Source organism: Xiphophorus couchianus, chromosome 20 (assembly GCF_001444195.1).
Source record: "Xiphophorus couchianus chromosome 20, X_couchianus-1.0, whole genome shotgun sequence".
Taxonomy (NCBI): domain Eukaryota; kingdom Metazoa; phylum Chordata; class Actinopteri; order Cyprinodontiformes; family Poeciliidae; genus Xiphophorus; species Xiphophorus couchianus.
This window is the reverse complement of record NC_040247.1, coordinates 23,646,465-23,669,281: the sequence shown is the minus strand read 5'-3', so window position 1 is coordinate 23,669,281 and position 22,817 is coordinate 23,646,465. Positions and strand designations below refer to the sequence as shown.

General features: G+C 38.8%; 2 protein-coding genes across 3 annotated transcripts; both read left to right on the top strand.

Annotated features, from left to right (window-relative positions):
- The first annotated feature begins 689 nt into the window (after window positions 1–689).
- ubap1 (ubiquitin associated protein 1) lies at window positions 690–7,670 on the top strand. Of its 2 annotated transcripts, none has more exons than XM_028002962.1 (7): window positions 690–854; window positions 2,368–2,414; window positions 3,443–3,567; window positions 3,805–4,608; window positions 4,692–4,850; window positions 5,770–5,871; window positions 5,992–7,670. In XM_028002962.1, the coding sequence occupies exons 2-7, from the start codon at window positions 2,375–2,377 to the stop codon at window positions 6,130–6,132; spliced, it is 1,371 nt and encodes a 456-aa protein (XP_027858763.1). In that variant the 5' UTR covers window positions 690–854; window positions 2,368–2,374; the 3' UTR covers window positions 6,133–7,670. The 2 variants fall into 2 exon arrangements, with proteins under 2 accessions (XP_027858763.1, XP_027858764.1); XM_028002963.1 differs by lacking the exon at window positions 690–854 and adding an exon at window positions 912–1,419.
- A 4,456-nt stretch (window positions 7,671–12,126) lies between these two features.
- Window positions 12,127–22,681, top strand: dcaf12 (DDB1 and CUL4 associated factor 12). The gene is made up of 9 exons (XM_028002930.1): window positions 12,127–12,518; window positions 13,830–14,120; window positions 14,217–14,495; window positions 17,155–17,215; window positions 17,402–17,595; window positions 19,071–19,136; window positions 19,354–19,516; window positions 20,600–20,778; window positions 20,883–22,681. The coding sequence occupies exons 1-9, from the start codon at window positions 12,459–12,461 to the stop codon at window positions 21,039–21,041; spliced, it is 1,452 nt and encodes a 483-aa protein (XP_027858731.1). The 5' UTR covers window positions 12,127–12,458; the 3' UTR covers window positions 21,042–22,681.
- The last annotated feature ends 136 nt before the right edge of the window (window positions 22,682–22,817 follow it).

Genomic DNA, 22,817 nt, shown 5'->3' with positions numbered 1-22,817 from the left:
ATCATAAAGCTGTTTTTTTTTTATCTTTGAAAAACATGTTTTTCAGCATTTTATATCTAGAAAATTTTTATTATTTTTAAATAAATAATGGACACTATCTACAAGTTTGAAAACGTGAATAGAATATCCAGGTGATGTTAAATAAAGTATTTTACATTTGAGCTACCATGAGTATCACGATTAATTTCAAACTAGCACTTTTTTTTTTTTAGATAATACATCAATCCAAAAACTTGCTGTATATTTTTTCGTACCTTTAGTATGTTACATTAGAAAAAGTTTTAGAATAATCTTTAAAAATGTGTTTTTAGTTACATCCCCAAAAACTTCAATACACTTCAGGGATCAGAGTCAAAATATTTATCGTGTAAATGATCAAATATAATTAAAATAAGTATAGCGAATGATTGCACTGGTCCAGATTATTGGCTTTTAATTGAGTTTCTGATGTAATTGTGAAAAACAATTCTTGAAATATGCCCAGATATGTCGCTCTGTATAATGAATTCACATCTTATGAGTTTCACCTGAATTAAACTAAATTGAATTAATGAAACAAATTAATTTTCCGATCATAATGTAAGTTTCTAAGATGCACTTCTATGTAATAAAAAAGGGGATTGCTGTCCTTGTTCAGCTGGTTATGAACCATTGCATTATCTCAGTCTGACGTCATGGTGACATCATACAGGAACCAGTTGAGGGAGCTTGACAAACCAAGATGGCGACCTACGGCGAAGCAGGAAAGAGGTTCTACTTGAAATAAAACTGATTTTTAAAATAGTTTTTAAACGTATTGCCAACGTGATTGGGCGTCGTTTGGATTTCGTAAGGAAGAAACGGAGTCAATACCGGTGAGAAAGCCCCGTTTTTAATTTGCGGGCCAGTTGTTTAGCTGTGTGAGGGGCGGTGGCAGCACGTAACGCTACAAGTCAGGCCACAGCCGAAGCTAAGCGTATTAGCATGAACAGTGGCGTACGCCGAGGACCATTACACTCTCTCTGCTTGTGTTTGGCAGTGTGCACTTTCAGTTTGCCTTTTCTTTTACCAAGTGACAGCTAAAATTAGCTACGTCGAGTTTTGAAACTTAAGCATTTTGAAAGGGGCCATCGCGTTATTCTATAAGTACATGTTATTCTAGCTGTGGCTAAAGGTATCCAAAGGTATTCAAATATGTAAAACTTAACTGTCTGACAGAGCATATTATAAGCTGTATTTGACAGTTGATGGCCTACAATGACCCAGTTTTAGTCACGCTTGCATTAGGATATAGGGAATTGAATTTTCTTGACTCCTGTCGTTTAAGTTAGCTAACCTATCTTTACAGTCATCACTTCTCCCTGAAATATATCAACGTACCCTGTGTTTCCGTGACATGCTAAGCTGTTGAATAGCAATGCGGAACAGCAACTTATGAAGGTACGGTGTTACATAACGTTATCCCCAAGTACTATTAGCAACTGTAGGGTGACTACTATGTTAAGGACTTCATGCTTGAAGTTAATAGATGGGAAATCCGCCATAGACACGGCGCTGCCTTGATCACAAGATCCAGCGGGTCATGAGTGATCCATGGCGGATTGTCATCTATGCACAGTAAACACACCAAAGTCAAATTTGCTCTGGGTTTCGTTTAAAGTTACAGTTTTTGCTCGCAAATACATACTTTATATCTGATTAACTACGTCATTAATTTGTTTTTGTTTACTTTATCTCATCGGTTCAAAGTTCTGTGCGGTGACAGATTTGTTCCAGAGCTTCTTGTTTTCGTTACAATCAGACTCTGTTGCTATGTGACCAAAAAATGGAATTAATTTCAGATTCAAACTAGTTTTTGTTATGCATCTGTTTTGGAAGGGTGGGGGAATTTCGGAGGGGGGGGGGTTCTAAACTAAGGATTAATCCAATTTTTAAACCAGAAAATGATTCATCAGAATTTGTCTCTTTGAAGCTGCCTTTTGACTTTGATAAAAATCAAACCTCAAAGAAAAACAAAAATCTGTATTAACCAGAAAAGGCCTATTTTTGGGGGGAGGGGGTGCAGTATAGTTTCTGAAACCTTTCCATTTTCACTTCGTATTTATTTTATGCACAATAATAATTTGGAATGTGTGGTTTGTGGCTTTACACACCTGTGGTTAAATTTAAGTAGCGTTTGAACCTGATAAAGGCACAGTCATTTATATATTTAAACACAATAAATAAATAAAGTATTGTTATCTTAGTATCTCATTCTAGTAATTAAGTTTGTGTCATTCTGTGTGTGTTTGCAAGGAGCAATGACTTGCCAGTTTTCTTGCTTTATTTTAAACTACCATCTCATTCAAAACATTGAACTCATGCGCTTTTTTTCTTTCTTTTTTTCAGGGACTAAATGGCTGCGAGGAAGTCTGGATCAGACGTGTATAACAATGGTAAGACCTTATTTTTGATTCTTTTATTTTCTGCCAGCTCAGAGGGTTAAAGAATGTGTAGCACAGACGCTTAATGTTCATCAGTTTTTGTAAAGCTTTCATTTAAATAGCTTCTTTACAAAGTTAGCTGAATCTATTTCTTTCTTTTAATTAGAGTATGCTATGTTAACTGTACAGTATTTTTTTCACATGCTATAAATTTGCTCTTACTGTACAGCCTCACATCTGTATGTTTTGTTTCTATATTTTTTAAACAGTCAGTATAGCTTTAGTGGCCAAGATTGTGTTCACAAACAAGGAACTTGACTTTGGTTTATAAGCGCTCGCTCACACGTGCAAACCTTTAGTGTAAGTAAATAGATAAACATTAACAGGAGTTAAATAAGGATTAATGTACAATATGTACATGAATTTGCAGGCCTTTTTTTTTTTTTACCTCTGTGTAAATCTGTGTGCTTCCATTTGCCTGTACCTTCACTGCTGTTACACCTACCTGAGTCGTTCCATTGAGGAAGAATAAAGGATATTCTGTTCTATACTGTTTTCTATTCTCTCATCTCAGTTGCAACTTCCTCACCAGAGAGTGTTGTAAGGCGACTTGTTTGTTTAGTTATGATGTGCTCACCAATTAGAAAAAGGTTTGACTTTCTGACGGGCCAATTTCTCGATTCATTTCGACTTTAAGGTCCTACTTTAGGGTGTCTATGTCTAAGCTTTCAGTACTTAGGGCTGCACTATATAAAATCTTACACTGACGATAATATTTGTATATATATCACAATAACAATACCACGTGCAATTTATGCCTTTTATCTTCTGTCCTCCCTTTCTCATCTGTGCTTCCATCACTCTGTGACCTTTAACATTTTGTGGTAATGTCATCTTGGACTCTGTTCAACTGGCTAACTATTACATTACATGAAAAATGCAAGTTCACAACACTATTGCATACACGGATATAGTGATGATGGTATATTTGCAATATTTTGTGCAACCTTGACTGTATCCTTTTTTTTTTCTCTGTACAGGACCCATCAGCTACCTTGATGATGTTCCCTTCAAGATAAACGACAAATTCCGGCGTCCAGCTAAAGTGGGGTTACCTGTTGGTTTCCTTATGCCAGATTATGGAGCTGTACTTGCAGACACAAAGGTACAGAGGACATAGAGATTTTTCTTTTCTATTTTTCAATTACAAGTTGGATGACTTGTGTAAAATGATAATTGAGAAAGAGGATTTCAGTACATTCAGTTCTACGTAAATAAATAAGTAAGTAAATATTTAAGGTGTAGCCAAGCAAAAGATATTTCCGTAAGTGGAATTTTAACACTACCTGGCTATTGTGACTGATGTAATTACTTTTCCATCTTCCTTTTCTCTTCTGAACAGTATGACTTTACATTGGAGAGGCGAAGTGTTCACTGGGGGATAGAACTTGCTGACGCCAGAGCAGCAGCAGCCAGAGCGGAGGAGGCAGCAGCCAAGCAGGAGGCTGAGAGCATGGAGTCTCTGTCTCGGGATGCTGATGGAGTTGGAGGGAACAACCTTTGCTCCGCGGCGGAGGACCAGGACCTTCCACCGCCAGCGCTGAACCCGGTCCTTGCTGGACTCAGTCACAACGCCATCCTCACTCCACTGCCGGCCCCCAGACTAGGCCCCAGAAAATCCCAGGACAGCACTCCACAGCCACAAAACCTCAACCTAGCCGACTTTGAGCGGGAGGAAGACCCGTTCGACAAGCTGGAACTGAAAACCCTGGATGATAAGGAAGAGCTGAGGAACATTCTGCAGAGCCAACCTCAGCCTCCGCCCTGTGTGTGTCCACCTCAGCCAGGTTCAGTATCTCGTGGAGACAGCCCGTCACCACCCAGCACCAACACCAGCATCTCCTCTAAGCCAGGCTTTGCCCACAAGCCGAACGGCTTGGTTGCTTTGCTGGATATGGACAAAGTGGGGCATCCTAGCAGAGCGGGCTTTGACACGGACGATCGGCCTTGTAACATCCGCTCTCTGACGTTTCCCAAGCTCTCCGATTCTGGTGAACCGGAGTCGATAAAGTACAATGCTGCACCCGTTCCCGTTCCTTCTCCCCGACGGAACCTAACCAATGGCAGCCCGCCAGCATTACCAAAAACACAAGTCATTGTTGCTCCCGAGCCATCCAACCACAACAAGAGTGGAACGCCAAAGCCGGTGAGTGTTAAAGAGCGCCCTGCACGTCTGCTTGAGGTTCAAGCAACTCTTCGATATTCACTCTGTTTTCGTCCTTTAACTAGGCCAACCCTGGAACAGGATTTACTGGTCTGCCGTGCGGTGGAGCTCTCCTCAGCATGACGCCCAGTGAACGTCAGTGTGTGGAGACGCTTGTGGGAATGGGTTACTCTTATGAGGAAGTTTTACGGGCCATGCATAGACAGGGCCAGAATGTGGAGCAGGTTGGTTACCAAAACATTGAATAACTTACTTTTAATTGCTGAACATTAATACAAAACCGAGGCTCCTAACATACAAATGACTAAAAATATGACAGTTAAATGAGATTGCTGTGCAGAAAAGGTACACTGCTGGGAGCATCTGGTCTTAGGCTACTGTGTGCAGACACTAAAGAGTCTCCATCCTTGTCACATTTCTAATTATTCTAAACATTTTAATTGTTGCTCTGACTTGTATAAGAGTAAGTTTTAGGTAAGCAGCTCTTTGCATTTTTCTGCCACACAATTTAACTTGCAAGCTAAAGTGTGAACAAATCTATGCAAGCTAGATATTATCAATTCTTGGTTGTAGCTTCTGTTACATTGTGCTGTGGAAGAGCAAAGATTTGCTGGTGTTGGCCGATTCTCTTTATTGGTCCAATAATAAATGCAAGTTTCGGGAGGAGGGGGGCTGAAGGGTGAAATGAGCGGAAAGCAGTCGCTTACGAGAAAGAAAGAGAAGAAATGCTTTTCTGTTTTGAGAGAAATTCCATTGCACAATTATTCCAGAACATTTCTGTCGCTGCTTGATATTTGTGGTTGGTTGTCTTTGGTTGCGCGCGCTACTTAATCATCTGTCGGCCACAGAGCAATAATTTAAGTCGGGAGGTAGAGATTTTCTTCCAATTCTTCCAACCAGATTGTCTTGTCCGAGACCTCCAGTAATTTTAGTTTAGAAATGCCACCATGCCTTGGTATAAACCTCAAACTTTTTTTGCACAAATAGAATTTTTAAGACCTTCTAATATGACATTTTACTTCATTGCTCCCACTTAGAGAAACTAAAAGAAGTGTATGTTAAAGAGGAAGCAAGTTTTTGTTGATTCTACAAAAGGGAAGTTAGTAGGAACAATGGTTGACCTTCATCTATCTTCTGTCCAAGGTATTGGACTATCTGTTTCTTCATGGTCGTCTGTGTGAGAGAGGCTTTGATGCCAGCGCTGTGGAAGAGTGCTTAGAAATGTACCAGTGCTCAGAAGAAAAGGTTTGTAGTTTTCTCTTGATCTTAAGAGAAGGGAAACACTCTGTTGGCCTCTTTAATAATGATTTCATTGCAGATTACACTGACTGAGCTTTTTTATTTTTTTTCATCGTTTGTTTCCAGGCCTTGCAGTATCTTGAACTCATGTCCAGATTTGGTGAAATGGGTTTCGAGAGAGACGCGATCAAAGAGGTTCTGCTAGTCCACAACAACGATCAGGACAAGGCTCTGGAGGATCTGATGGCCCGCGCCGCTGCAAGCTGAGCCAAGCCGGCGGGGAAGCCAAATCTCCACCCCAGGCATCTATCTCCGCTCCCATCCTGAAGCCCCTTTCCCTCTGCCTACCTTATCTCACTACTCCCTGCCCTTTTTGCCTTGGCTGTGGAAAGGACACCCCGGAGGCGATTTCTGTCTGTGCTAAAACATACCATGCCTCAGCACTTCTGAAAGTTTGTGTGCCTAGATTGGATTGCGATAACCTGTACCAATACTAAATGCTCATTTCAGGTACTGCTGTGTTATTGGAGTAAATGACTGATGCTGGGAAATGTGGGCTGTGGCATCTCGATGCCACTCTTAATTTGCTTCCTCTTGGAAGTCTTTCGATGAATGCAGGAGAAACTGCACAATTAAACGGGGGAGGAGCTAGCGGTAGACTGTGTGCACCTCATGGGAAGACTTGTGGGAACTTAAACTCTTTGATAAGACAGCCGCCATGTTCCACTGCTCGCTGCAGACTTTTTAAAAAGGTGATGGGAGTGGAGAGGTCGAGAGAAGGCCCTCTTTTCTAATTGAACCAGCTTACAGTGAAAGGCACAATCACAGAACAGAGCTGACTCTCAAGAAGTGCCCTCTGAGCTGTAGTGCCCAGGACCTATTTCTGTTCTTCTTTATGCTTTTCTTACATTCATGTCTCTTTTTTTTCTGTTCATTTTGGACATCATTTTGTCTGTTTAAAGGTTGCATTTGTTTGCTTTCTGTTTTAGGAATTGCATTATAGATCATTAGTCATGAAAACTCTGAAAATGAAAGAGTGCCCTGTTGCACTCTTCCGCCTGCACTGGAAAGAAGCCTGCTAGAGTGGGAAACTTTTTCTCCCTAAAAGAAATACAATATATCTCTTGCCCCAATGTCACTGATCATACAACGCACAGGCACACACGTGTTTCATTTGTTCAGATCTTATTTAAAATAGTACACTGACACTTTGATTTAAGATTTATTTGGAGTTCGGTTGGATTATGTAAGATATGTTAACGTACAAATGCATCGCTATAGAACTGTCCTGAGCGTTTGTTTGCAGACTGAAAGAGTGAGAGGCAACAAAAAAAATAATAATATAAGCGAGGGTTGTTAGTTTTTCTGCAGCCAAATTACAGTGCAATAGACACATTTCATGTTGTATGACTGTTGACTTGCACTTTGAGCCTCCAAAAATGTTAAAAGGAATGGTCGTTAAAGCCTTACTGGAAATGTGGATGAAAGTTTCTGTTTTATTGATTTCTATCATTTGTTTTCTGTCACTGAATTTAATATGACAAAATTTAATCAAGGCTGAGGTTGGACTCTTCATTTCCTCCCCTGATCCCCATGTACTGTTTTTTTTTCCATACCTCAGGCAGGTTGAGTATTTTTCATGTATTGTTCAAAGGCAAGCCCTCTATCTACACAAGGCATGGGCCGGTATGAGATTGTTATAATCTTAAAAAAAGAAGAAGAAGATACTACCATTGTTCCCTGTCAAGAAATGTAGCAGATGTGTTTAACAATCTTAATTGCTTTTATTAAAAAAAAAAAGATGAGCAATAGTTATTCATGTTGCTAGAATAATCTAACAGATTTTCTTTTAATTTTTACAATTGTAGTTATCTAAAACATTTTATATTGACACACACTGAAAAGTAACAAAAATATTTTTGCCAAAATTATAAGGTGATTAGTTACAAAATACAGTTCTCATTAGATACAAATAAAACAAAAAAAAAGCTCCAAACTAACCTGCCCCTATTGTTAAATAATGATTTGGTGGACGTGCCGTGGTGGCGTAGTGGTTAGAGTGACCCATATTTGGAGGCCTTGAGTCCTCGACGCGGCCGTCGTGGATTCGACTCCTGGACCCGACGATATTTGCCGCATGTCTTCCCCCCTCTCCTTCCCCGTTTCCTGTCAGCCTACTATCATATAAGGGACACTAGAGCCCACAAAAGACCCCCTGGAGGGGTAAAAAAAAGAATAATGATTTGGCCATTGTTAACCTTTTCTTTTGGGTTCTAGTTTCATCAGCCACACCAAGGTCCAACTACTGCCAGACTTGTAGACTCATTGAATTACTTAAATATAACCTGTTATTCAACATGAAGAAGGCTAAGACAGCACGTCATGCTGTAATCTGAAGAAATCAGAGCAAATGAGAATACGACATCTGTATTTTGACATCTGGGAAAGGTTAAAAAGCCGTTGCTAAGGGTTTATGGACCATCGGTGAGAACCATTATTAAAACATGGAACAGTGGTGAACCTTCCCATAAGAGACATGCCTATAAAAACAATTCATATAGCAAATTGATGAGTCATCTAGGAAGTTGCAAAAAACAAAAGACCATCTAATGCGCTACGGACCCCATTTCCCTCAGTTAAAGTCAGTGTTCTTGATTTAAGCAGTAGGAAAGACTTGAGTGAAGTTGGCTCCTCACCGTCAAATCTAACAAAATTGGTGTCAAATGTTTGTGCAGCAAAACATGTTTGTGCCACTATCATCTTAAAGATGTTAATAAATGTTTCCAGAGAGCATGAAAGGTCATCCAGACCTCCCACCTTCTTCCAATCAGACAAAAATGGTATTAACTCAACTACGTTTGTGCTGGTTTGTACTGCAAAGGGTTTCGTTTGTGCTGCTTTTGCTTTGAAAATATTAATGAAAGTGTAATGGTCAACCAGCCCTCCCACATTACCCAAATCTAACAAATTTGGTGTCAAATGTTTGTGCGGTAAAAATGTTAATTTGTGCTGCTATTTTGAAGATATAAAAAAGAAAGTTTCTAGAGGTCACCAGCACAAATGTTTCACACCAATTATGCTAGATTTGAAGACGTTGGGGTGAAGAACAATGAAGAAGATGTCCATAGTGATATCAATGGGAAGGTCCCAGTGCCTGAGCCAGTGCTGACCAAAAAGATCCTGAAGGTTGTCTTTCATTTGCCACTATAAACACTGAGGAGTTCCAAGAGTTATAGGGAAATGTTCTGTAAACGTATAAGTGTGTCAAGCTAATAGCATCCAGAGAAAGAAAATAATGCCCACAGTCAAACATAACTGGGTAATGTACGGTGGTTTAAGTAACTGGACACGTTGCGCTTGATGAAACCATTCACTTTGCCCCCTATCTGGAAATCCTCCAAGAGAATGTCCAACCATTAACTTGTGACTTTGGGCCCAAGCGCATTTGGATCAGTTATCCAAAGCACAGCAATAACTCTTAAAAAAATAAAAATTAAAAAAAATTTGGAGTGAAGTTTGGATTTAAATCGATGGTGTGGCATCAAAAATTTACCAACGAGGCTGAATTAAAATGGTTCTGCAAAGGAGATTGGGCCAAAATTCCTCCATTCCAATCAAAGACTCACTTCAAGTTACTGCAAGAACTTAACATTTGCAGTAAGCGGTGATACAACAAACTATAAAGGGGGCTATTAATTTTTCACTCAAGGGTCAGGTTATTTTGATAACTTGTATTCCCTTAATAAACGAAAAAAGTATTTTGTATTTACTAAGGTTATGTTTGTCCCGTGTAACAATTTGATGATCTGGAACATTTAAATGTAAAAACCTAGAATAATCTGTAAGGGCTAATAATTTTTCTCAGCACTGTAAACTTAGAGAAATAAAGAATAAATACAGGTGCTTATTTGCAGCACTGTACCAATACAACCGGCGACACTCACTCTGGCTTTTACATTTAAAGGACTAATCAGAAATTTGCGGTTTTTGAGACCGTAACTTTGTAAACACTCAAGTATATCTTGACACACATGACTGGCCCATGCCTTATCCAGACACTAAAACCAATGAAATTATGTTTGTAATCATACTTTTGGGATATAACAACATATTTGTCGAGTCTAAAATACCTTTCAGACTACATGACTGAGACTTTTTAGAAACACATGGATCGCTCCCAGACTCATAATTATTTACAGAGTTGGAATTTCCATGCCGTAATAATTCACTTGAGTTCCTATCGGAAGCACTTTAAGGTAAATAGGTTTTGACACGACTGACAGCTGCTTCTTCCTTTTTTTATTTAAGTTTCTATGATTAAAAAACAGAAAACACATAAGTGGTATTATTGTCTTCTCACTTGACTTGTTAGATTTTTGTTATCCACAGATATTAATTAAAACTGTGCACCTTTGGCTGTTTGTGTTCTGACTTTTTTTTTTAAAGTTTTATTTAGATTACAGGTTTGGGGTAAAAACATGTTGGTGTAAAAAAAAGAAGAAAAAGTCAGTTTCGGCATGACCACAAAGCAAGTCTAATCAAAGTTGAGCTTGGTGAGCTCAGTGTGGTTTTCCAAATTCATTGATGTGTTTCGACAAAATGTTTAATTTTCTGCGAAATTATTTAGAGAATCCAACCAATTAAATATGCTCATCTTTTCAGCATTGTGTTTCTGTTTTTTAGCCCAGCTTCATGTTTTATCCCAAGTATTTAAATGTGAGAGATTAACCTTTCAAAGAACAACACGTCCTTTTCCTGGATTTGTGTCTCTCTTTTTAAATGTTTTAAATGTTCAGCTGAATAGACAAGAAGTTATTGTCTATTGACTGGAAAAATCCAACTGTGACCTGTTGGTCAGCAGAAAAAGTATAAAGAAGAGCAGCATGCAGTAGTACAGGAGCCCATGCAACTTGCCTGCAACTAAAAACCAGAGAAAGCTGGCACCTGTTCATAAAAATAGATAAAGTCCTACATATCTGTAAAGAATTGTTTCAGTCCAACTGACTTGCTGTTATAAGAAATTATTTTCAAGACATTTGTGATTTTCTTGTTTTAAGATTTCACACATTTGGTTCTCATAAAGCATGATCTTAATGCAATCCTGAACAGAAGTCTTGAGTCATCTTAACGTTTTCATATTTAGCTTTCAACAAAGGAGAGGTTGCTTTCATCTTTGGATGTCAAACGTTATTCTATGGATGCTGGCTGCATTTTCAGAAGTAGGATGTTTTGAGACATGGAAACAAAAAGTTTGTTGAGTCACATTGACTTCTTGAATAAAGAAGGCAACCAGAAAATTCAGATACAGCTTTGCAAGAACCTATGTTCAGTAGGATCTTTCAACACTACCAGTTTTCAAATACAAAATAAAAATTCAGATTTCTCGTGCCAAATTCAGAAAAAAATATCACAGGAACAAAACACAGTTTTGCTTCACTGATTTTCCTGCCCTGTGGCACACAACAGATAATTATGCTACTCCTAAAAATAGTAAATATCCATAACCCTGGTAGATTTGGAGAAGAAACAATTTTGTTTCTGAAATGAGACATTAGATATTACAAAACATAAAACAATGTACAAGAAGAATCATTGTGTATAGAAAGGTTTTATTTGCATCACAACAGTCAACCCCTTTTTACAACTGCTTGGCAACTTGTTTGCATGCTTCCACTTCTATACTGACAATTTATCTTTAGAGATTAACTCCATTTTTTTTGACTTTGGAAGGCCATCGCCCTAATCTGTAGCTCCTTCCATTGGTTCTCAATTCGGTCAAGACTCTGGCTGGGCCACTCCGTGATGTAAAAATTGTTTCAAGTCAAAATAATAGTTATGAAATCAAAAGCTTACTTCAAATCTGAATCTGGTAGGGCTATGGACATGTTTACATCTAACTGTCAAGAAACCACATTCAAGGCTGGCAGTTAAACACAACTGCTTCCAGAATAGTGGCAAAAATAATGATGAATTCAAACTTTATATATTTTGAATTAAAGTATATAATGACGTCAGAAGATTGATCATATTATTAACGCAGAAAAGCTTGGCCAGATTTTGCAAAGCTTCTAAATTCTTGGAATCATCTGACTGCTAATTAAATTAAATTGAATTCAAAAATACTAAAAACTTATATACTGTATGTGTATGTGTCTACGTCTATATCTTTCTAACAGATAAACAGAAAAAGCGTCTCCGGAACGCCAGTGACGTCAGTGAGTACGTATTACGCTCTCGGTTCCGTACGACCTTGTTGTTGTTGATGTTTAATTTGAGTGCGGCTGCGCACTGCCCAACGCTTTCGCCGTTGCCGCCGCTTCGCAACACAGCTTGGCAGGGAAAAAAAACTGACTGAGTGGAAACGGGATAGTTTCTGCGGCCTCACGGTCATATTATTCAGGAGGCGGAGCTGCATATTTACCTTAATCTTAGCTTCGCTCTGACCAACCTTACCCTTATGTGATCGCCCTACCTCATCGTCGCGCACTGCCAGCGAGGGCCAAGGAACAGAATAGCATATCGCCATTATATGACCCAGTATCCAGTGTTACTTGTACCCTCCATGTGGGTGAAGAAACTGTGTGTGTCAGATTATGGCGAGAAAAACAGTTAGCAGGAAAAGGAAAGCAGGAGAGCCGAAGGACCAACAACAGGTAGGCGGAAACCGGTTGTGTTAGCATGCTAACTAACTATGTGCTAGCCAGTGTTAGCCGACAGGAGCATTATTAGCATCCGCGCGGTAGCTTACAGATCAACCACCGCTCTATACGGATGCATAATAAGCCAGAACGCACACACACAAGAGACGTTTTCAAAGAACAACTCTACATGTTTCCATTTGAGGATCGGCATCCGCTAATGTTAGCTCGACGTTCGCCAACGGCAGTCCGTTACAATACAAGAGCTAACGTTAGCTCCGTGGTTGCTCAGCCCCGATAAAGGCTGACGTTCAGCTGTTATATATATATATATTGCAATTACGTGGTCACAGGCGCTCTTTTATAGGTGACACCTCTTAGCTTGACTTGGCGTGTCAGACCCACTTTTCATCACCAACAAGAACTGAATTGATTTCGACTGGAAACGAGATTCCCATTTGGAATCTTAATTGAAAAGCATTTTACCAACGTCAGCGTTAGCTGAGACGTCATATGTGCTAGTGTGTTGGCTTAAGTTTGTCATCGGAATTAGTGTACATTCATAAAAATGGGTCGTTTGGGGATATAATATATACATTATTTGTAGTAGTAATTTGTGAGCAATTTGTCAAAAAAATAAACCTTTGTTTGATAATGTGCCTTGCAAAAGTATGTATTTTTTCATGTTTTGTTTGTAATCACAAACTCGAATGTATGCCTTTTTAATTTGTTACTTTTTGTACATTCTTTTTCTAAGCAAAATCTGCAAAGGATTGCATGCATTTCTATCGAGTCTCCTTGACTCTGATGCCCCGAAATAAAGGGGCAACAGGACGTCCTAAAAGTCCCATAATTTGCATGTAAAAAGCAGATGCAGACATATTCCAACCATTCCATGTCAATGGTTCTACAAAGCATCGACATCAATAAAATGCACGTTTCGTTTGTAAAAACATTTGAACCCATGAATCATTTTCTTTCTCATAATTACAAATTACTTAGTTTTAATCTATTACATGAATCCCAGCCGTAAACTGATTGCAATTACAACATCACATTTGAAACATTTCAACAGGTATGAGTACTGCACTGTAAACTTTAAATAAGTTTGAATTTTAGATGAGTCAAACACTGAATGTCTTTATTTTCATATTTTACTTTTACAGTTTGAACTGTTTAGTTATGCTCTATCAGTTTAGATTCTTAGCAGAAATAAATATTGCTTAGCGACTTTATTACTGCTGAGAATGCAGGGTAACCTTTTCTCGCTCGTAATAAAAACTCTTCCGTGATGCTCGAACCTTTTCCCTCTACCTTCTTCCACAGCTGGGCTGGTGTCAAGCGCCACAGAAGCGGATCCGTATTTCTTGTTCGTCGCTGCATGCTCAGCAGTGGGGCGGCAGTCGCCGCTCCGTTGTGTGCGCTCTCCGTGGACGCGAGTTCAGGCCCCAGCAGCAGCATGAGTTGCGGCTCCAGCGGAGCCTGCGTGGCTTCGCGGCCGGCAGGCTCCCTGGGATCCTCAAGGAGAGGGAGTTTTCTCTGGGACGGCTGAACAAGGTGTTTGCTTCGCAGTGGCTCAACCATAGACAGGTGGTGTGTGGGACCAAGTGCAACACGGTGAGCTAATCCAGTTTTTGGTGCCGTCTTTATATTTTGATGTTTCTCATGCATATGTTGTACTTAACCAGCTACGTATTCTTCCTTTGTTTGCAGCTTTTTGTCGTTGATGTCCTGACGGGGAAAATAACACGCATCCCAATGCTAAAGGACAGGGAGTGTAGTGATGCAGGCTCTGGGACAGTGGGTGCTATGACGACAGGGCGGCAATATCTCCCAACAGGGGGCTCTCATGCCCGGTTGGACCAGCAGGGCTGTGGCATACATGCAATTGAACTCAACCCCTCAAAAACTCTGCTTGCCACTGGAGGAGATAACCCCAATAGCTTAGCCATCTACCAGCTGCCAACACTGGACCCTGTTTGTGTTGGAGATGTAAGTGTCTCTTGTATGGTACTTTTTATATGTTGTTCAGACATGCAAGCATAATTAGTGAAACAGTGTCTCCGTTTTCTCTAGTTTGCTAATAATTTATGAAGCAGAAAAATGTGTTTTTCTGCCTTGCAAATGGGCCAGAACCTGATTAAAATACGACAGGTCTTTTAAAGTCAAAGTTCGAATGTTTTTAATTTTTTTTCTTAAAACATTTCGATGTTATTAGCAGAGAATTTGCTAAAGAGAATTGTCCTACCCTTTTCACAAGTCAATTGAATTTATATTTCTGTTTTGGTTTAGTTTATTTGATCTAAAGCACTTAGACTCACACATAATTGTTACAATCAATCAACACTTAAACTATGCCAGCTAATAAAAGAAAATTAAAACAAAAGTCAAGTGAAAGTAATTCGCAAGAGTTGTATTAATATGCCACCACACAGCAACTTATACAGCACTTTAACAGGTTCTCATTGGTTTGGGAAAACACCTCCTCCCTTTGGCAAGTTTTTTACCTTTTATCTAAAAGGGAAAAAACTCCCCGGCCTCTTCTAAACACTTCTAACCAGGTTGTCAGCCAGCTGATTGGCTGAATTATATGCAGAAACATCACTATCAAGTTGAAACATACAATACTTTGCAAAGTATTTATGTCATTATATCATGTTGCAACCACAAGCGTCAATGTATTTCCTTGGGATTTTATAAGATATAGTAACACAAAGAGAAGAGATGGATAACTGCAAAGTGGAGAGAAAAATAACACATGCTTTTTAACATTTTTGTAAATCTAAATCTGAAAATGTAGCCTGTCGCTACCAGCTTTTTTTACCCCTCCAGGGGTTTTTTTTGTGGGCTCTAGTGTCCCTTATATGATAGTAGGCTGACAGGAAACGGGGAAGGACAGGGGGGAAGACATGCGGCAAATGTCATCGGGTCCGGGAGTTGAACCCGCGACGGCCGCGTTGAGGACTCAAGGCCTCCAAATACGGGTCGCGCTAACCGCTACGCCACCACGGCATGCCCCGCTACCAGCTTTTTAAAAATTTATTTTGTACATTATAGCAGTATAAAATAACAGACATAAACAAGAAATGCAAATGATACATATTTTTTGTACCACAATAATCTTAACATGCTCATAAAGGAGTAAGAAGAAGTAGGAAACTTATGAGCTCCTACCCCATAAATTCATAAAAAATAAAATTAATTTTCCATTTATCTGTTTGTTTGGTTGGTTAGATTTTTTTGCCATGGACTCACCACGGCCACTTCTCATTGTTAGACTGCATTTCCGCTGAAATTTTGTCAAAGTGGATGGTGTTTGTAAGCATACTTTTTTTTTCTTTGATTTAGGCCTCTGCTTTGACTTGGCCTTAATAACGCATGGATATGGTTTAATCGAAACCATCTTTTGTAGCTCTGACAGTATGTTAGGGTTGTTTTTTTCTGCTGAAAGATGAACCAGTTTCAAGTCTGTTGTGGCCTCTAACAAGTCTTCCTCCAGGATCACCCTGTGTTTAGCAGCAGTCTGTCTTCCCATCAATTCTGATCAACTTCTCTGTACTTGGTGAACGTGAGTGCTACCACCATGCATCCCCAAGGGGATGGTGTCTTCATTGTTTTGCTGAGCCTCCTATATGACTTGCAGAAAATGGCAAACAAGACTTCTCGTAGCTCTTTTCAACAGTAGGATTCTTTTCACTGATCTTCCATGAAAGTCACATATGTGGAGTAGAAGACTAAAAGCTGTACTGTCAATCTGATGCTCCCACCTGAGCTGTGGATTTCTGCAGCTTCTCCATAGTTTCTATGGGCCTCTTTGCTCCTGCTCTTATTAATGCTTTCAATTCCCAGCCTAGTAGTTTGGGTTGATTGGTGTGTTTTGGTAGATTTGCAGTGTGCTGCACTACTTTGTATTTGTGTTTCACAAAAAAAAAAGTCTAGTAATATACAATAAAGCTTGTAGTTGATAAGATACTCTATATATTATCTTAAAAGTCAGAGAAACCCTGTTTTTTGTTTCAACAAATAAAAGTGGAGTTCTCATTATGTTATAGTTAAAGCCGTTGTTTTCACGTGGGCATTGCCCAGACCCTGAATCTACGTTTTTTTTCCCAACCAAAATCCCCCCCACTAAAGCGCTCAAAGTGCCATATTGTCTAAAGCACGGTCAGTTAAAGGGGTCAAAGCAGTCCGCAGTAAAAGTGTGCAGCTTGTCCCGTCTATTGTGTTGAATACAGTGGAATATTCCGCAGCACTGTGCAGTAACTCCTGGATTCCTGCAGCACAGTGGGAAGGTCTCGAGCAGAATAGGCTGGATAATGTGTTTTGATATATTGAAAAAATTCAATTTTCTATCACTTAAAAGTTCAGTAATTTATTTTAGTAGTAATAGGTCTTTTAAAACCGTTCAACCCATTCTGAGTACAAATCCTAAACAGGATAAACTGAGAAATACAAAAGATGAGTTTTGGATTCTGTGGAAAATTAAGTGTTTCCTACAGCGTTTCATGAGACAGTGAGTCTTGGGAGTTTTATTCCAAATCTACACGTCAAGGTTCTTGAGTTGTTAATTAGGAACAACTAAAGTAAAAAAGTATTTTGTAGCTCTTTTGGCTATTATGATGTTTCACCTCAAAACCATTTTGTTTTCCAGGATGGTCATAATGACTGGATTTTCTCCATAGCGTGGATCAGTGACACCATGGCTGTTTCTGGTGAGTAAGCACGAACTGTGGGACCTCTGGGCAGTCAGTAAAACCGGCAGGTACACGCTCTCTCCATCCAAGCTGCTGTCCCGCAAAGTGTTTAGCATTTATTTCTGTGACCGTTTTAGAAAATCCTCACCTTTTACCTAGTTACTGGGTTGGCTGTTTATCCGCTGCGTGGGCTTTCATCTGCAGGGTCCAGAGACGGCTCCATGGGTCTGTGGGAGGTCACAGAGGAAGTAACCGGTCAGTCTGAGAGGAGTCCGAGTGACGACACGGTACCATCTTACGCGCACATCTCCCACCGTGCCCTGAAAGACATTCCCAAGGAGTATACCAACCCATACAACTGTAAAGTTCGGGCTCTGGCCTTCAATAACACCCATAAAGTAAGACCCCTCTGGATCCTCCGCAGTTTGAATCCCCTTAAATTTGGCTTTTTTTGTTTGTTTTTAGGAGCACAGATGAGACGAATTTTCATCTTTAAGAGATAAATCCTGATACTTGTTTCTATAACTCTGTATAAAACAGCTTAAGTTATTGCATAAATTATAATAAAAAAAACTGTTGATGAAAATAAGTAATTAAGCAGTCGAGCTCATAAAATTTGTTATTAACTCTGATCTGTTACACAACTAAATTTATGTGAAGAAACTTTCCCATCTCTTTGTCATGATTAATGTTGCCCACTGCTAGTGTTATACAAAGTGTTATTTGAACTTCTTTTTTAAATGTTTTTTTTAGATTTTTTTAATTTAAATTTCTTCAATAAATCTGTTTGTATTTGTTTAATTAGTAAGCTCATTTTGAGTTGCTGCTTCTTGTTCTTGTCAGGATACAATTGAATACATCTTTATGTAGCAACTGTAGGAGTGGATGGATTAAATGGACTTTGTAAACATTTGCATTAAGGGTTGTTAAATGAAAACTTTATTGGAATGAAATTGTTTTTAACTGGTTAGTCTTTAATGAAACTAGGCACAAGTTGGCGTAACAAGCACATGTTACAAATGGTGCGGTTTCACTTTAAAATGTGATCCAATTAATTTAGCTAAAAACATTAAAACATATTTTTTTATGCTATCATATCAACTTTTGTATCAGGTTAGATTTTAAAGGAAAATCACCATGCACGTAATATTTTCTGCTTGTTGCATAAACGTTTTCTGCCCTCATTGTCTACAATAGATAATTATTTTTATTGGTTGAGACTCTCAAAGTTTGGGACATGGTAATAAAATACATGAGGAAATCAGGAAAATGTGGAGTAATCATGATCTACTGTATATCACTACTGTAATCTTCAACAGTGGTGTCATAATTAGAGTAACCTTGAAAAGAGTTAGCAGACCAACTGATTAACGTTACACAGAAACAGACGGGGGAGGGACAGCAGTGCGTCGCTCTAAGGTCTTTACATCGCTGGTCACTTTCCATGTTATCAAAAGCACTTTAATCCACAGAGATGCTATGATGGACATTTTTGCTCATTTTAAAGCTGCAACTTTTTGTAATCTTGCTATCATTTTATATGTAGAATTTATCAGATCTAATTTGACCAATAACATAAACCATAGACTGATCTATAATGACTCTTTGGAGAAAATGTAAGCTTTCTTTTGGGATTAAAAACGTATTTTTAAATGGAAAACTGTCCGAGTACTTCACATTTTCACTAATAATTACCTCTTATTCGTCCTTCCTGTCTGTGTGGTTAAACTCTGTGCAGTCAGTTCTCATTCAGTTAAAAAGAGACCAAAAAGATACTTAAAAACAGCAGAAACTTTTTTTCTTTCTCCATTTCTCGTGCCCCATATTTTAGTGGTTTTTGTCTTGACTTCCTGTGCGGTTTTTCCTTTTTCAGGAGCTGGGCGCTGTGTCCTTGGATGGTTATTTTCACCTCTGGAAAGCAGAGCATAATTTGTGCAAGGTACCTGATTAAATAATCATTTGGTCTATTCTGTGATTTATTGTGTGCTTCTATGTGCTCACCTTTGCAGGGAGTACATTGACATCGCATGTGTCTTTTATTTTCTGCTACAGTTTTCTACATCTATGGCGCATGAGAGTATAATTTTGTTGAAAATGTGTGCTTTTTATATCAAATTTAACTTAAAATTCTTGCCATTTCCACATCGTCTCTGTAGATACTGTCCACCAAGCTGCCTCACTGCAAAGAGAATGTGTGTTTAGCATATGGACAGGACTGGTCCGTGTACGCTGTGGGTTCTCAGGCCCATGTTTCCTTTCTGGATCCACGCCAGCCTACCCACAACATCAAGTCTGTTAGTTCTCGAGAGAGAGGAAGCGGTAAGTTTCCAAAGAAGATGTCAAATCCAGAGATTTTAGATTGTTGCATTTGACTCTTGTGAAATACTTAATGCTCACTAATAAAAAAAATTTGTGTGACTAAATGATGAAGTCACATCACCCTGGAGGAACTCAAGCTCGTTCTTTGACGAGATGGACTCTTAGAATTACATTTATTTTAATATTATTGTTTAAAAATATTTTAGCTTGACTAAGTTCATGGTTTTGGCGTTTGATACTGTAAACTTTATATGCTTTATAGTAGAGATGCAAGTTATCAATGAGTTGATCTAAAGTTGATTTATATTATCTGTTAAGCGACCATTTTCTTAAAAATCTAAGTTTTCTTCTTGGCCAACTGTCTTTCTACATTTTTCATTATATGCTTAATAGAGAAAAAACTGCATTTCTAAAATATTTTGTCAGCTGTATTAAATACTAACTAAATTGACTGACAGAAAGTTTTTTCCCCTCACATTATTAAACATATTTATAAAATATAACCAAACATGAACCTATTATATTGCTGAACAGAAAAAGATGGAAAGAATAAATGACATAATATTCATACGGAAATACTGTCGGTGGTTGCTCTCGAAGGAAAGTAAGAACTTCCCTCGATGACTTGCATTATCTCACGACAGCCCTCAAAATAAACCTGCTTAATTGGCGCAACGGTTGTTTTTTTTCATCATAGTACAATGCGCCGACATGCAGCACAACCGAATGAGCGCTATAAAGGAGATGGCTGCAGGAGCTTGTCAAGTGTTTATATTTCAAAACAGAACCGCGTGAAGTGCATTTAGCATCCCGAACTGGACCCTTTCTTGTTCTGGTGTGGCTCCGCCATCTTTATTCCTGTATCTGGCTCCGCTTAAGGATGACCAGCGGCGCCTTCTGCTGCATGGCGGCCAAACTACAATACTGAAAGAAGGTGTAAACGGACATTATTAGTTAACCGACATAAACTGATTTTAATCAAATAAACTATTAATCGACAATTGTAAGTCGATTAATTCTTTGCATCCCTACTCTGTACCTTTTGGCTTCCTTTCATTAATGCTTAGCCATGTCTTTGTGCAGGGATCCGATCCGTGAGTTTCTATGAGCACATTGTGACTGTGGGTACCGGTCAAGGTTCTCTCCTCTTCTATGACATCCGGGCTCATAGGTTCCTGGAGAACCCTTTCAATCCATCCAGCGGGTATCGGAAGGGTGCCCCGGATGGCATCCTTAAGCTAACCACAGGGAAAGGCTGGCTGGTAAGCGTTTTTTCTTTTTTCTTTAAAGATTTCTTTACTGAAAGATGACAGAAAAAGGTTGTTTAAACTCCAAATCTTGCCTTCCTGTTCTGGGCTGCTTTCAGAATCATGATGAAACATGGAGGAGTTACTTCTCAGACATTCATTCCTTCCCCAACGCTGTGTACACCCACTGCTATGACGACTCTGGTACCAAGCTGTTCGTAGCCGGTGGGCCACTCTGCTCTGGCCTGCACGGAAACTACGCAGGACTGTGGAGTTAGCCTCTTCCTCTCCTTGTCAATCAGCTCCTTCCCTACGTCTCCCATCGTTCTACAGAAATCCCTCCATCTTACTAGCTTAAGTTCATCCACATCACCTTCATTGGGATCTGTTTTGATCAGCACATCATCTGTTTTGCTCACACTTGGACTCAGGAGCATGGTGTTTCATAATTTAATGTTTTTGCTGTGTATATTTGTGTCCACTTTTATGTTCTCATCTTCCCCAAATAACCTATTTCACCTTTTATCTGTTTTGCCCCCGCCCCCCTTTTTTTTAATTTATATATATATATATATAGACATATATATAAATATAAATAGATGTGTATATAAACTGTACAATTAACTAATAATTTAAAGAGCTACAAAGTCTGCCACTGAGAAACTCAGAGTTTTGAAAAACATTAAGAATAAAAATATTCATTTTAGCATCATTAATACATTCACATCCAACCTGCAGGGATTACGCTGTGGTCTTTTGCTCGCTTATTTTTGTACTCAAGGATAGTGTTAACTGCTGCTTTCTCTGTGATAAGTGTATTTGTAAAAAAAAAAAAACAACAAAAAAACAGAATTCACTCGAAATAGTTTTTCCTTCTTTCGCATAAATGGACAGCAATAATGACTGAAGGATTACTGATGCCATTCCTGTTGATGGACCGAGCTCGAGTGCAGTTTGACATCTGAGAACGATCAACACTCGCAAAACACTTCTTTCCTCTGTTCTCAGAAGTAAAACAAAGAATCGGATCAAGTGAGAGATTTCTTCTTTTTTTTTCCCCTTCTTCTTCCTCTTATCTTCACTGAGATGATGTAAAGGAGAAAAATCGTGTTAGACTTCATAAGCGCAGTGTTATTGCTCTGCTAGGACGTAATATAGAAATAACTTTCTTTTTTTTTTCTCCACTTTGATCCAACGGGCGATCCCATGCTGATGATCTAATTTACTTCATTTGTATTTATTTTACCACCATTTTACCTTGTCGACTTCATTTTGTTGGTCAGGATTGTTCATTTTGCTTCTTCGAAAGGGTTATGGTTTTGATAGCGTGATCAGATAGGATCCATCGGGAACAGTTTCTCAGAAGTGATGCAAAGAAAGCTCATTATGTTTGGAAATTCTCCTGGCGCATATATATTTATATATATTTTTTCTCTCATAGCCACTCGCCCTCTCTTTTAACAAGCCGCGAGTGGCTGTGCTTCCCCTTGTTATAAGTAGAATCAGGGTTGGCTTCAACTAATGTCTTTGCCTTCCTGAAATCTTTCTGTGAAAGACAGCCACAGAGTTAATCATCAGTTTCCTTTTCTACATTGAAATGAAACAATTCTGACCAAGTATTGACTAAACAACCAACACTTTAAAGTGTATTTTATATAAATATATAAATGTGTATATGTGTGTTCGTAAAAGAAAAAAAAAATCATTAAGGACAGTTGCGGGCATTTTCTGTGTACGCCTGAGAAATTGTGTGGATTGATCCGTCTCCTTGGTGACACTTTTTTTTTTTTTAAATACAAGCCTCGTGAATGTTTTTACAAATGACTGAAACAGGATATTGTAAAATATAAACACTTGGGGATATAAATCTAATTCTTTAAAAAGGAGTAAATAATACAATAAAATGTATATTAATGTATCTGTTTTGTTGTTTGTGGGGGTTTTTTCTTTTGGTTTTGAGGTGTCAACTTGATAGAAATTATTTAAGCAGCTCTTTTAACAGAAATGTGCTAGTCCAGAGGTTGTCAATGTTTTGGTCAGGACCCCCAATAAAA